This window comes from Montipora capricornis, chromosome 6 (genome assembly GCF_036669925.1).
Source record: "Montipora capricornis isolate CH-2021 chromosome 6, ASM3666992v2, whole genome shotgun sequence".
Lineage (NCBI taxonomy): Eukaryota > Metazoa > Cnidaria > Anthozoa > Scleractinia > Acroporidae > Montipora > Montipora capricornis.
Window position 1 is genome coordinate 10092289 of NC_090888.1, and position 15000 is coordinate 10107288.

The 15000-nt window shown below is 38.9% G+C and overlaps 3 protein-coding genes and 1 long non-coding RNA gene across 4 annotated transcripts in view; 3 read left to right on the plus strand and 1 right to left on the minus strand.

Annotated features, from left to right (window-relative positions):
- LOC138051497 (uncharacterized) overlaps positions 1 to 15000 on the plus strand; it is a 282752-nt gene that overhangs the window by 156576 nt on the left and 111176 nt on the right. The window lies entirely within an intron of this gene.
- LOC138051470 (uncharacterized) overlaps positions 1 to 15000 on the plus strand; it is a 118724-nt gene that overhangs the window by 93101 nt on the left and 10623 nt on the right. The window contains exon 2 of the long non-coding RNA XR_011132824.1: positions 10786 to 10854. This is a non-coding gene — a long non-coding RNA (uncharacterized lncRNA). The remainder of the gene's footprint in view (positions 1 to 10785; positions 10855 to 15000) is intronic.
- Positions 2561 to 5177, plus strand: LOC138050882 (uncharacterized). Its single transcript, XM_068897140.1, has 4 exons — positions 2561 to 2587; positions 2673 to 2831; positions 2908 to 3039; positions 3805 to 5177. The coding sequence occupies exons 1-4, from the start codon at positions 2561 to 2563 to the stop codon at positions 4396 to 4398; spliced, it is 912 nt and encodes a 303-aa protein (XP_068753241.1). The 3' UTR covers positions 4399 to 5177.
- On the minus strand, positions 5410 to 9714 carry LOC138050883 (uncharacterized). Its single transcript, XM_068897142.1, has 9 exons — positions 9577 to 9714; positions 9295 to 9381; positions 8811 to 8900; positions 7742 to 8688; positions 6988 to 7064; positions 6594 to 6725; positions 6266 to 6459; positions 5991 to 6059; positions 5410 to 5812 (listed from the first exon to the last, which is right to left on the minus strand). Exons 3-9 carry the CDS (start codon positions 8813 to 8815, stop codon positions 5410 to 5412), a joined length of 1827 nt encoding a protein of 608 aa, XP_068753243.1. The 5' UTR covers positions 8816 to 8900; positions 9295 to 9381; positions 9577 to 9714.

Here is a 15000-nt window from a genome sequence, read left to right on the forward strand (position 1 = left end):
CGATCTCCGCGCTGTGAGGAGAGAAAATCAGATTGTTTATTATATTTAAATATTTGCTTTCGCTGTCAAAAAATATAGAAATCTAACGTTAATATATTTGTTTTAGTTCGTTTTGCATTTTTGAGTCACAGGTTCCTGTTTTCCAGTTGATTAACCGTAACAACGATAGAAAAAAGAACTCACGAGCGACCACTGACCACGAGTCACCACGAGTCACTCGTGGTCACCCGTGGTCACTCGTGGTCACTCCTGGTCACTCGAGAGTACTTTTATACTCTAGCCCGTAACAACACCTGTTATTTGTTGTGGATCGCAACTGTGATAACAAGCCGCAAGCCGGATTTTCAGACCAAGACGGCGTTAAACGCTGCGTTCTCTCAATTTAAGTGGTTGGCTTTTGCCGCACTGGGAATGAATACTTTTGTTTCAGATGGCAAGTGATTTTGAAGTAAAAAACGTTAAATCAGGTATTTTTGTGGTCATCGAGCCTTAATTTAATGAGCAATCACATTTTCTCTGACTTTAATCCTACTAACGAAAGGGTGCCAAATTGTTGCCATATGATGAGCAAAGTCGCAAAAAAACGGCAAGCTATGTCGATAAAAAAAAAACACGTCGTACCGACAGAAACGAACTTTACTGTAAACAATTTTTTGGAGGGAAAGTCGATAATTTCATAAAAGGAAACTCTTGCACTTGAGCGAGTTTTCCCATGTAACAATAACTTGCATCACTGTCATTTAAAAGAGGAACTTTTATCGAACGATTTTTTTCGACCAATTGCGAATCAAAACTCCTCTATGCTCGGTACAAGTTTTAAAAAAGATCATTAAAATCTCTTTCCATCTATTTTCGATTATGTATAAAAAACGTGGTCAGCCAAAACTTACTTAAAAATTTGAACGTGTTTTTACAAAATATAAAGTCTTGTCAACTCGAACTGAACCTCGACGATTCAAATAATTCGCTTTGAATGATAGTCATAGTTTAGTTCTTTGGACTCACAAAATTCACTTCAATTGGTTGAACTTCTTCGTCATACATAGAACACGCGACTCTGTGGGACTATTGTGAAAGATACATTTTGTCGATAATTTGACTAGGTTATTCGACGTTTTCCAACCACTTTCACAACTTATTGTCCACGGACTGAAAAATTCGCGGGAAAAAGATTCGAAAACCTAGAGAACACCACGAGGTTAATTACTCCCTTTCCTGTAAAGTTCAGGAGCTACATATGGTTTCCTCGCTCTCTCAAAGTTAGCTGTAAGTACAGTATGAGAGTTTTTGCTATTTTCTGGGTCTTTCCGTAGTCGATGATCACAGGTCTGTTTGACCTCCCAAGGACGATATTGTTGCCTTTTATGTCTTTGTGAAGGTACCCTCGATTGTGAACAAATATTACGGTTTCGCACGCTTTGTTAAGGATGCTTACACAAGCTGTGTGTATACGGCTTTGAAATTGAAGAATTAGCCACTTGTATTTGTGTTTACAGCTTTTCATGCTTAAATGTTTCTTAGCACTATCTCACCGCAGAGAGTGTTGTTTATTATGGTCAGGGCTCTTTAATATCTTACCCCACTGCAGGTGTACTAGGAAACGGAACTTAGTCTATAGCTTGGAGTACACATAGCACATGATTTTTGCGTAATCTTAGCTGCGAGATTTTCTGAGCAGATATGCAGCTTTAAAAATGAAGCGAAAATCATAACGTTCTCTCGTTGTCGTTATGAAGAACTTGCGTTCGAGGACTAAAATGATAAAGAAGAAAACTGCTTAAATAGATAACTTCACACCCAAGGCTCAGGTGTGCGGCCTGTAAGCCAAGGAAGGAGAGAAGAGGCTAAAATGATAACGGAAAAAATCCTTAAATAGATAACTTCACCTCCAAGGATCGGGCGTGCCGCCTGTAAGCCAGAAGAAGAGAAGAAACTAAAATTATAAAGAAGAAAACTGCATAAATAGCAAAAGTCACCTGCAAGGCTCGGGTGTGCCGCCTGTAAGCCTGAGGAAGAGAAGACGCTAAAATGATGAGGGAAAAAATGCTTGAATAGATAACTTCACCTCCAAGACTCGGCCGTGCCGGCTGTAAGCCAGAAGAAGCGGAGAGACTAAAATGATAATTGAGAAAACTACTTAAATAGATAACTTTACCTCCAAGGCTTGGGCATGCCGGCTGTAAGCCAGAGGAAGAGAAGAGACTAAAATGATGAAACTGCTTAAATAGATAACTTCACCTTTGAGGCTTGGGTGTGCCGCATTTAAGCCAGAGAAAGAGAAGAAGGTAAAATGATAAAGGAACTGAAAAAGGCTTAAATAGATAAATTCACCTCCAAGGCTCGGGTGTGCCGCCTGTAAGCCAGAGGAATTGAGAAGTCTAAAATGATAAAGGAAGGAAATGCTTAAATAAAGAACTACTCCTCAAAGGAGAATTACCATTGGAAAATTGTGGCCGACTCAGTCCCCTGGAAGTCGAACATTTTGTCGGGCTTTCTGTTTAAAGGGACAGTGTCATGAGCTGCGCACGCGCGTCGTCACTCGCTCTCGCGCTCTCGGAAAATGTCGGACGCCATTGTGGATTTGCCGGTAAGTGAAAATAATTTACATGTATTTTGCATTCATGACTTTCATGTAAACGAGGTCGCTCAGAATTTTTGTATTTTTTCATTAGGAAGCATCTGCTACTCCTTCAACGGTTTGTAAATGCAAAAGTGCGTGTACTACAAAGCGCAAGGAGAACAGCAACCGAGGATGCCCTTGCAAAGGAAGAAATGTGCTTTGCAGCAATAACTGCAAATGTGGAACAAGGGATAAACCTTGCAGAAACAGAGTATGTTTACAGTCAGAAATTCCCTGAAGTTGCAGGCTGAATTGGCTCTAAATTTTCTTTGCTTTTTGACTTTTAGGAGTTACAGGATAATACATCTCAACCCGCTCAAAGAAGAGTGCGACCTAGACTCGATGGGTTTCGTCTATCGAGTGGCGGCGATGTTCCAAGTGAAGAGCAACAACGCATCAAAGAAAACAATGACGTGAAGGTAATCCATTCTCTCGTCTCTTGTACAATCGGTGCATCTCGAGGGAAGTTGCTTTCGTGTGTACGAATACCTTCTTGCACTGCCACGTGTGTATTGTAAGTGCGAATTTTTTTCCACTGCGGCAACCAAAATCTCGTATATAATCTAGACCTTACTACACTCCAACTCCAGATAAGATCTGGAGAACTCCAGATTCAATCCAACTCCAGATTCAATCTTGTGTGGATAAATTTTGTACAGTGGGCAATTTTTAAATGTAGATACCTATTCTAAAAATTGAAATGTAAATAAGCTTCTTCTTTTACATATATTTATTACTATTTTAATTATTTACTATTTATTTATCTCCTAGTATAGTGTCCTCTGTTTTCGAAGCCTTTTCATTAAAGCATTTTCATTAAAGACAACATCATTCCTTACCTTGTGTAAATGAAATATTTTAGATTATGTGCTTGTGTTTCTTGCCTGCCTATCATTATTACTTCTCAGTTATTCTAGGCAGCCAGTGCTCTCCTATTTTATTTTTATTTCTCATAATGTATTTATTTAACTAGGCAAAGTGAGAGAAATAAACTTGTTGTTGTTGTTGTTGTCAAGCCTGTTAGCTTTGTATGTGATAAAAATTTGTGGAAAATGTTTACCCACTAACCCTAACAAGTATTTGGTTTCAATTAAACATAACTTTAAAGTTATTGTTATTATGTTGGCCGGCATCCTTGTGATATAATTCAGCACAGTAATTACATTGCTTTTAAATGGTTTTAGGATTTTATTGCTACTCTTGATGAAGGGATGGTGAGGAAATTGGCTGTACGAAGTCTTCGCAGAGGAGTGGGGAGTATGGATTATATTCACACTCTCCTCATAATGGAGGATGACTTAGATGCAGAGGGCACAAACATGGTTGGGGAGGAAGACACCACCGAAACTGCACTTGCCAGCGCAACAACCACAGCAGTGGCTGAACCATCAGCTGGTGAAGTTGATCCTGGCCCGTCAGGGAGTGCCCCACTGGTCGAGTGGTGTGTATGTAGCCTGTGCAGGCCTATGCCACAAGCAATAGAAAATAAATGCTGCCAGCAAAGAAATTGCATAACAACATCTGCACGCTTTGGCAAATTATGTCTTGATCCTGATGTACTGCAACTGTGCATTCGTAATATGGGAGATATCAGGAATGATAGGGAGGACAACAGCACAAGAGCTTTCCGAAAAGCTGCTTATAGGCAATTTATATTGGCCAGACATGGGCACTTGGGGAGAGGGAACAGACGTGTGTGCCCTTCTTGTGTTGTGTTAAAAATAAGGGCACAGTTCCCATCACTCACTGGGGTTTATATGGGGTATAGGGAGCATTAAATTATTCGTTGGAAGTGGATTTCACTGTTTATTTAGAAGCTACAAGTCTATTCAGTGTTTAAGCAATGAAAACCAGCTGTTATTACATGTACTAGCTCTCATCATATATACACAATTGTTCAACTTCAAGCATTTTATGAAAATTTGTGCAGCTCATCCATAGAAATGCAGAAAAAAAATCAATTGGCCAGTATCCAGTTCTTATTACCTACAGTCCCACACTTATTCCAGTGAGTGACATGACAACCACTTGTACTTCTTTCCATTGAGCAGTTTTTCAGTTCGAATTTTCAGGATGAGTTTCCTTGGTGTATGTAACAGTAGCATGAATTTTTCATTGTTATAGTTCAACAATAATTATCTCTATTTATCTTTGGATTACCAAAATATAGATGCAAATGGTTACTGTATATGAATACATGTAGCTTCAACACAAGATTTTCTCCAGTTTTCTTTGGATTACATGTAAATAGATCCTAGTGACTGCTCTATATTTGAATAAAATAAATTGATAAGTAATGGTGAACTAGGTAGTAAAAATTATTTTACTCCCAGTAGCACAAAATAAAGAAAGAAATTATAATTTTATTCTCTCAGTGAAAGCTGCAACCATTGCCCTGGGAAATTTCTAACTGGTGCTCAAAACAAAACAAAAATTCTTTACTATTTTATATTTGAGAGTAGAAATCTGAAGTCTAATTCGAGTAGTTCCAAATGTGCTCAACGTTGAGCGTGAGTTGCAACTGATTAATGATATACTCTGGGAACAAGTAACTATTGTTGCAATGAATTATAATAATGTACATACAGATGTGAGTTATTTACTCTCATTGAGCACTGTGATCAATAGATGCATTGACACTTTTTTCTTTTAACGTTCAAAGTTGAACACTAGCTTTTTTGTAAAATGATCAACACTTACTTTCTCACCCAGATATGTTACAAATTTGTGAGAATTGAAGGCAAAAATGTTACACTAAATCCACAATTTGATAACATCAACCCTGTGTTTTAATGCTCCATAGGTGAAGTGTTGTTGTCTGTGTCCTCTGGATCATTATCCTTAGAGGGCAGACTAAATCTACTCCTCCTTTGCAACAATTCATTTGAGGATGGGGGAGGGTTAGCAGCAATAGTGGGTGCCAAAAGCCTAGGGTCACTTGCATTGAGTGACACATTACGTGTGACAATATCATTATCTGCCAATCTGCTATGTAAAATTCTAGCTATGAGGAGTGGGATGTACTCATAGGTCTTGAGAGCCTTGACAGTTCTCAAATCCCACTGCTTGGTCCGTTGATTATACTTCCGAGAGGTGATCTCGCTGCCTGACTTATTGGTGGCTGAAGCAAGACCTAGATGGAAGTTCCAGTCCATGGCTGCTAGGTACTTCCTAACCTTGTAAGCCCTGTAACTATACAAGCAAAATAATGATAATTTTAGCTAAGTGTCTTCCTAGTCGTGAAAGGAGACATCTCATGCACCTTACAGTTCAATTTTATGGAAACAACATGTTATAATCTAACATTGTTCCTATTTTTGTCAACCAGACATGACAATTATACATAACATACTATGGACTATGGACATACCTAAAGGGTGTTCTCTTTGGTGTGTACACTAGTGACAGGCTGTTGGCACATTCGATGTTGCCTGTGTGTCTGAGAAAAGTAAGAAAACAAATGGAAATGCAGCCAGCTTAAAATTTTATGGTGTGCTAGTTATACCAATGTGACATTTACCAAGGTAGCTTACTTTGAGTGAAACAATTGTGAAATACAACTGTACAGGTATCTTATCTGCACGATTAATTGTTGAAACGGATTCATTATTTATTACAAAGTTTTGCCCTAAAGTAATGTGTTACCTGAACCTCACATAGTATTTGAAACTTTCAAGTAACTCCGGGTTTAAAATTATCTTTTGCAACTCTGCATAGTCATTGTCACGCCTATCAAACCAAGGTAGACTGGGGTTATGGACCTGGTCTTCGTGGTCGCATTTCCCAGACAACCAGACATGTGAATCACACACATGGTGTAGGAGGCCAATCCACTTATCCTTGTAGGAAAAAAATGAAATAAACAATCAATACATCATTAAAAGTATTAAACTGAACTGGCAACTCAAAGTTCATAGAATGAATGCAATAGACCAAACTGTAGACTGATCATAAGATAATGGGAGTTACTTACTTTCATCACCTTTAAAGCCTCTTCATCAGATGTGGATTCTGACTGCTTACACACACAGCAGCAATACCAGAAGTGCTTGATGATAGCATCTGACCAGGCTTTTATTTTACTCATGGACTTGGCTTGTCCTATCTGACAAAGTGCAATAATATTATGTAATTGAATTTATATGTTATCCAAACAACATTAGAGAAATTGTATAACCCACAGTAATCATTTAGGTTCTTGATGAAATTGGGTCTGTGCAAGTACACTGTAAAATGTTGAACCTTCTTGCACCCCTCCCAAAGAGAAGTACTACAGTCACAGCTGTAGGGTATGACAATAATCCCTTCTTTTTTGTTTACATCAAGCTGTAAACTCGGTGATTTTACTGCAAATGCATACGGAGTACCTTGGCCAAGCATTTCCTGATGCTCTTGGACTTGTGCCAAACATCAAGGCTATGAAAGACTTCCCCAAACTCATTTGCTGTGTGAAAATAGCAACGTAAAAAATTAAGATAGGATTCTTACAAATTTTGCTACGTGCATCAAATTCTCATTTTTGCATCAATAATAATAGTAATTATCAATTACTCACCGAAGTGGAGGTAAATATCCACCACTTTCACCGACACTGAGGTGAATAATTGTTTTAGTATATACCACACAGGCTGAATAACTAGCAGCCCAAAGAGTAACTTTCTTTGTGACAACATGCCGACAAAAGTCCTTTTGTTTTTCTTTGGCTGCTCGGAGGTGAATACTACTTGCCTAATCACCTCCAAGCTAGCCAATCAGTACGTGCGAAAAGCACTATTCACGTGTGTGGTATATACTACTACTACTACTACTACTACTACTACTACTACTACTACTAATAATAATAATAATAATAATAATAATAATAACAACAACTCTAACAAAAATAACAATACTAACAGTAATAGTAACAATAATACTAATAATGAAAGCTACCAATTTTACTAATAGGTATAGCATATTTGATCTGCCTGTTTGATCTATCTCTGCCTGACAAACAAGATACTGGTAAAGTGTGTCTGTTACTAGAATAGTCAGTCTATTTATAAAACATTACATTACTCTATATTTTCTGTTTTGACTTACAACACAAGTAAGGATATCACAACAATAATGTTGACTTACCAATAAGCTTTTTAATGGAAGATGATGCATCAGTTGCCAACTCAACGACATTAAGTACATTTTTAAGCCTGGATAATGCATTTTTCAAAGTGTCCTTTTCCATGTTTGTAGATGCAAGGCCCACGTGACGCTTGTCCCTCACCTCAATTTCTAGGATGTAACTTGAGGTTATTTCCATCAGGAAATAACATAGGTTCTTGGCACTGAACCCAGGAGAGTCACATTGTCCATCTCCACCCACAACTACCTCAGAACCAGCAAACTCCTTCACCAACTCTTCACGCATCCAGGACCACCACTCCTCAACTGCTGGAAACAAATATAGTCGCTGCATACGATAGAAAGTTGAAGATGACAGAAAGGACAGGCCCATGAAGTCAGCCATTCGACTGACTTTGCTGAAATTGTTGCCTGACAGAAGGATTGCTGCTGCAGCCTGTAAGTTGTTGCTAAACATGCCATTTAACTCCTCAGATGAGGCAAACCTGAAGGTGTGTCCATCCTTGCACCATGTATTTACAACAAGTGTTGTTCCCACAAAGTGATGTTTGACCTGTAGGGCTTTGTCACAGTCAGGTGTCTTACAACTTCCCTCAAACAACTTTAGAAAAAGGTCTAGGGAGCAGATAAACTTTCTCTCTCTGGCAAGTTTAACCTCTTTACGAAACTTGAAGAGGTCTTCACCTCTGCTTAGTTTGCGGTGAGGCCCACATTCTGGTCTATCCTCCACGCATGGAACATCTGGTCTGTCCTCCACACATGGAACATCTGGTCTGTCATCCACACATGAAACATCTGGTCTGTCATCCACACATGAAACATCTGGTCTATCCTCCACACATGGAATATCTTCTGTAGGCATCTCAACATCAGATTCCTCCACAAGAGTGCCCACATCTTCCATCAAACTTTCATCATCAGACGAATTGCTTTCAATGAAATTCAGACTGAAAGAGATCAAAAAAATAAATGTTACCTTAAAAAGTAAATAACAATTAATGAACAAAAGGTAGGGAAAAAATAATGGGAAGGTGTTTCAATTTTCACATTAAAATCTACATGTACTTACTCCATTTCCTCAGACTCAGCACCACTATCATCTGAAATGGAGTCATCAGCATTCAACTGTTGGATGGCAGAATTATATAGCTTCTTGTATCTGAACAAAACAAAACATTAACATGACTGTAGTCGTATTCAAACATTTTACTAAACAGTCAGTTTGTTCAATTAAGAAGATCTGTCCCCTCATTCAGCATCTCTTCCTGTATGATACATGTATAAAAGGTAAAACCAAACCCCAGAACTAGTTGTGATCTGGTGGACACTATTTGAGAAGGCTGTTATCATAAAACAATTCCAAAGGTAGGGATATCTATATAATGCTGTAACAAATTTTAAGCATTGTTTCTTGCAGTTACTAATAAACTGTTTTTACATGTACTTCATGTGCAAGAGATAATATAAATTCAAAATATATTATCAACATAAAAACATGGGTAACTGACTTGTTCTGTAAACTATTCAAAGTGCACTTCAACTTTATTTCATACCTCACAATTTCAGAAGAACTGTCTTCTGACTCCTCTGCTGATCCCTCATCGTCAGTAAAAAGTGAAGAGTTCAATTTCAAATTGGAACTGAAGACAGAAGTGAAATGAAATGTTATGGAATGAAATGAGTGCGACAGTCATGAAACTGTTTGTGTTTTGGCATGCACCCAGATAAACCAAACTCGTACTTGTATGTATACAATTTACAACACAGTACACACACAGACGGTAAGATATTAAAATAATAGTAAATTGATAGTAAGAACAAAAACACACGTTTACTTTTCATGAGGTGTGGTAAGGTTGTTAGCAGTGCTTCCATCGAGGGAACATTTGACTGGACTTTGTTCTTGACAACCAACGATCGGTGATTCAACAATACATGGCTCAACCGAAGGCTTCACAGGAGTTGAGGTCGGTGGCCCTGTAAAAGACACAATTTTTCTAAGTCCAAGCAGATGATGAATAAAATTGCTGCTCGTATGAAATAATACATTGACTACTCGCACCTTCACTTTCCACACCGACATCGACATGTTTTCGCGTCACATGAGAGATCGAACTAGAAAGGACGTCTACGCTTGATTCATCTCTGCAAACAAACGAGAGAAATCAAGTGGTAGTTCTTTTCTTCACTGGAAGGTAAATTAATCAACAGGAACACAGAAACGGAACTTACCTCCTACGAAATTCCAATGACAACAAATGCGCTGCGAAGGCGCTGTCAGTACAGGCTTCGTATCCTGCGTTAAATTTTGCCTGAAGCCACGATTTAAAAATGTTATTTTCAAGGTAAATACGTTTGCGACATCTCTCCCACTCCTTCTTCGCCTCTTTTGAATCGCGAAATATCCGCTTTCGACCCGAATTTTTCCTTTTTCCTCCGTGACCGCCGCCACCACCACTAGTCGACGCCATCTTGAAGTTGGCGACTGCACAAATTGAAAAATTCCGCCGGAACTTTTCAAGATTCGATCGGAAGCTCACGCATGCGCAGCACATGACCCTGTCCCTTTAATTGGCGGGATGTTTGCTTTCAATGGAATATTTGTCGCTTTCAATCGATCCTTAATCTCGACCGGTTGCTCGTTCGCTGTAAACTGGAAGATTTCGTAGATTGCCTCGTTCCCAGCGACTGTTTCAAGAATGTCATAAGCGTTTACATGAGAAAAGCACAAACTTCCGTCGTGATTGTTGATTTTACCCACTAGGAGGAAAAAAGCATTTAACTTCAAGAGTATAAACTTACGGCTAGGTTTTTCCTCGTCAAATTTCCAGCCGATAAGGTAAAGCTAATGCACACGTAAGCGAATTCACAACACTTAGTTCCACTATGAAACCATTAAGCGGATGCTGGACTGCAATTACCATCGATCGTGGACATCTTTTATATTCAGCCACTTGATCGCGCTCGGGAAGACTGTGAAACTAACATTTCCTTAATAAGTATTGTTAACTATCTGTCCAATTTTGTTCTGCTTTTGTTTCCAGGGAGTGGTGATAAACCTCTCAAGGTGGCTGGCTTACAAGTTGAAGATGCACAAAAGTGAACTGATCAATGTACTTTTTTAAATAGGAAGTTACCGTAGTTTACCGGCAATAATGATAACAACAATAAAAGCAAGATGACACACGCTAACACCAACCCGGTGTGGCCAACACATCACGCATGCAACGCGTGAAATGGTTGTGCGCATGCGTGATGTGTTGGCCACACCGGGTTGGTGTTAGCGTGTGTCATCTTGCTTTTATTGTTGTTAATAATGATAACGATGATGATGATAGTCATGCTGACCTTGCTCTTATGTCAGAAACTGTCGATAACAGATTGCTTATCTGAAAAGTTGTTAGATTACGAAAATTGAGCTCAAATGAAACTTTAATATCATGAAAGGCTAGACAGTGACTGTTGCAAAATCACTCAGACATAAAAATTAGCTCAAATTTGAAGGATCACTTGTCAATCCAATAACAGAAATTTCTTTGAAAACTACAGACTTGCGATACTTTGTAGGCTAGTATGTGGAAAATAATGTCCCTATGAAAATTCATCTGAAATGACTCAGTGGCCATTGTAAACAAGGGGGAAATAGTAGGACGGGTGTATTTTGCTCTTTACTGTTAGGTGCATGAAAGTTATTTTCTCTGGAAGGTCTTTGTTTTCTACTAGGTTTGTGATCTTCGTTTTTGATGATTTCATTTTCAACATTCCATCTTCTGATAACAGGCCTGGTGTTTTGATCCAATCGGTTTTTTGTGTTGCTCTTACAGTAGTTCCCACTGTAGCTGATATCCTCAAACAAGAGATTATAATCTCTTGCCTCAAATGTGTTACTTTGTTATATTAAGTGAGTCTTTTTTATAAACACATGAAACAATTTTCTAATTTGCAGTTGGAGTTGTGAACCAAAAAACAGCAACAGTTTTAAAAATCACAAATCAATCTAGTTTTTTTTTCACTTGACGTCGATGAGCAATGCAAGAAAACAGCAACAGTTTTAAAAATGACAAATCATTCTATTTTTTTTTTTCACTTGACGTCGATAAGCAATGCAAGGAAACCACAGCCACGTACAAGAAGTAAAATGTTGTTTTTAAAATTGAACTTGAATAAATTATTAAAAGTCTGTCTTTTTAAGCCAACATGACTTCTGGTCACCTGAGTAGAAACACTTTTGGCTGTATGCTGCCATTTTGAAGACATGGTTACTCGAGGTGACTCGTGGTTACTCGTGGCCACTCCTCCGCGGAGTTCCTAAAAATCAGAGTACAGCACTGTTCGCTGTTTTTTCTTTTTTTTTTTTTTAATTGTCCCAGGAGTTATAAACTGTCTTTGCTATTTATATTTCCCTCTTTTTTATGGGTCATACCCCTTGTAACAAGTTGTCAAAGAGGAATGCTAAACGTCACGCAAAGGTTCCGAAAGTCTCGCTTTATTTCAAGGTATGTCAAATCCAAAACACTGCACAAATCGTCTTGAAATTGTCATTATTTAGTACGATGTCCTTTCTCTCAATAATAAGCGTTTGTGGCGTGAACTTAACTTCGCTGGACGTTCGACATCCACATTTTGGCCGTTGTAATTGACGTGCTCGATAGTGATTACTTGCGTTAAATTTCTCTTTTTTTTAGAATGCGGTACATCGACGCCTGTGAGGTATCACTTTCCTTGACAATATCATTCACTTTCCTCCCTTCGCAAATAGATGGCAAGCGTATAAATGCCCTTATCTTGTTAGAAATGTTCTGTGTGAAAACCATGTTTGACACTGAAATGTCTGCAATCACACCAGTCACCGTTACATCACTGTAATAAAAAAAAAGGTGATTTATATATGTTGTGATTCGTATATGACATGACAACGCATAAAAAACACTATTGAAATGTATACATTTCATATATTAATGCACAAAAACGCTTATCAAGAGTCGTCATTACCCTTCATACAAAGTTTTTTCCTAAAGACAATCGGCGTCAAAATTGTTGAGACACTTTTATCGTTTAGAGTCAATTTCAAGCTCGGTGCGAAAATGGCCTCCTCCCCCGCACCCCCGACACTATTGTGTTTTTTTCGGTTTCCTACGAGCCTTGTCAACAGCGGTACAACATTGATTAGGATGGGGGAGGGAGGGGTATCCCGGAAACGTACTTTTTGGACAAGTTTCTTTTGAAAACAACGTGTGTGTCGTTGCCAGTGTACTCTGTTAGCAACTGTCTCAACTAATTTTGTCGCCGATTGTAGGTCCGGAACAGATCATCCTCTTAGAACAGTGTAGGGTTCTTCAGGCATGCTCAGTGGTGAAAAAGTTGGCATCAAAAGGCCACATCGATGCAAACAAACTTCCAAAGTCATCTATAGTACTGGAAGTCAACTGTAATGTCACGAAATGTGGAAATGATTTCTTCAGAATCACTTTAAAACAGCAAAGAACATTTTGGCTGGCAGTATACTCCATGGGATCTGGAGAAGCAATGCAGGTGGCAAAGAATGACAGAACTCTACTACCATGAGCAGGTGTGGCATGTCGTTTAGAGTCAAGGAAATCAAATAGGTTTCTTCCTTTGGCAATCGAAAAGAAAGTGGAAGGATGGAGTGTGAATGGCACTATTTTCTGTTATCTTCCACTTTCAATTTATAGTGGCTTACCTGTTCATATCAATGGAGCATTTGCAGTGGCTTCCAACAGACGCAGCTTGCAAGAAAAAGTGGAAGACGACAAGACGCGCATCGAAGTGAACTGGAATGATGTGCTCATGCAAGATTCTGTGGTTTCTGCTTTTCTTGATCTTTTGGAAGATTTAAAACTGATTGCGGCAAAGGATGGCACATACACATTTCATTTAATGTGGCCAAGAGCATCTCAAATTCAGCAAAACTGTAGATATTTTTGAAGTCGTTTTATAGCAAAGTCGCTGCTGGTCGCTATTCGCTTTTTTCTGACGGAGAAAAATGGGTCAATATCAATGATGTAGTTTTCCTAGATCCTGCTTTCCGGGAGGAGCCTAAAATTGGAGACGTAGAAAATGAAGTTCTTAAAATGCACTCTCAAGACCAATTGGTGGTCATTGATATGCCGTGTGACATCTTGCATTCATTTGACTGTGACCAGCAAAGAAAAGATCAATCCAAAGAGGTTCAACAAGACACAATTTTTCAAAGAAATTTTCTTTCCGAATATTGCAACGACTCCAGCAAACCTAAGAAATTTGCTTACTTTGCATGCATTGAATTGTAACACACACGATTTTCGTGAGATGGTAATGCAACACTCTTGTATCCCGGTGTCAACGAATGGTGCCTCCCTCAAGCTACCGAGAGACCTCGTTCACACTGGTAGTGAAGCAGCTTCACTTTTTCGCACGGAGAGGGCAAATTTCCTTTTGGCACTAAAGAATGTTATCTCCATTCTCGCATATTGACTATTTTGGAAGATTTGGAGATGACTTCAAATGATCTTCCCTGGAGAGAAGTTGTAGGAAGGGCGGAAAGTCACGTTCATGCTTTAAATAACGTCGACATTGATGCGGCGCGTGAGCGTGTGAAAGACGGGATTAACTTATGGAGAGAAAGCTTAAAAGAGGCCATTCGTCATCTGGACCCGAAGTTTGTACTCGCATTGCAGAGGCCAGATTTCTCCCCATTCTCCAAAAGCCGGCTACCTTTCCACTGACTTGGAAGGGAGATCATCTCGAAAGAAATTATCTTCTATCGCCGAAAGAAATCTGTCCAGAAGAAAGCAAATACCTTGTCTGTTGCACTGAGCCAGTAATTGGGATGGCTATTCCTCAAAACGTAAGCAAATTGCTAAATATATAAAAAATGAAAATGCAATGTCTGTGGGGCCCAAATCCCTTACTCGACCACAATTTGAAGAGTTTGATTGCGTTTGAAAAAAAGCCTACTTAACGTTACAGCAATGTCTCACCTACCATGGTGCTGACATAATAAGTCCCATACAAGGAAAGTCTTTCATTCTCCTTGAAAGGAAGTTTGTCTCTCCAAAACAAGTAGCATTTACCCTGTATGCTGATTGCTCACCGTATCTTTTCAAGCTTCCAACCCAGCTTGCTGATCCGTTTGCTCCGTTAATGAGAGCAGCAGGGGTTAAGGAAAAATTTAATGCCGACGATTTTAAATGAAGCCTAATTGAACTGCACGAAAGTTTCCAGGGTAATGAGTTAGACGAAGATGCACTTCGGGCTGC

Coding starts and splice junctions, on each gene's coding strand:
- LOC138050882 (XM_068897140.1), top strand. CDS start 2,561: ATGTCGGACGCCATTGTGGATTTGCCG. Junction 2,832..2,907: donor ATAAACCTTGCAGAAACAGA/GTATGTTTACAG, acceptor TTTGACTTTTAG/GAGTTACAGGATAATACATC. Junction 3,040..3,804: donor AAGAAAACAATGACGTGAAG/GTAATCCATTCT, acceptor AAATGGTTTTAG/GATTTTATTGCTACTCTTGA.
- LOC138050883 (XM_068897142.1), bottom strand. Junction 6,726..6,987: donor TCAGGAAATGCTTGGCCAAG/GTACTCCGTATG, acceptor GCACTTTGTCAG/ATAGGACAAGCCAAGTCCAT. Junction 6,460..6,593: donor AGGCTTTAAAGGTGATGAAA/GTAAGTAACTCC, acceptor TTTTCCTACAAG/GATAAGTGGATTGGCCTCCT.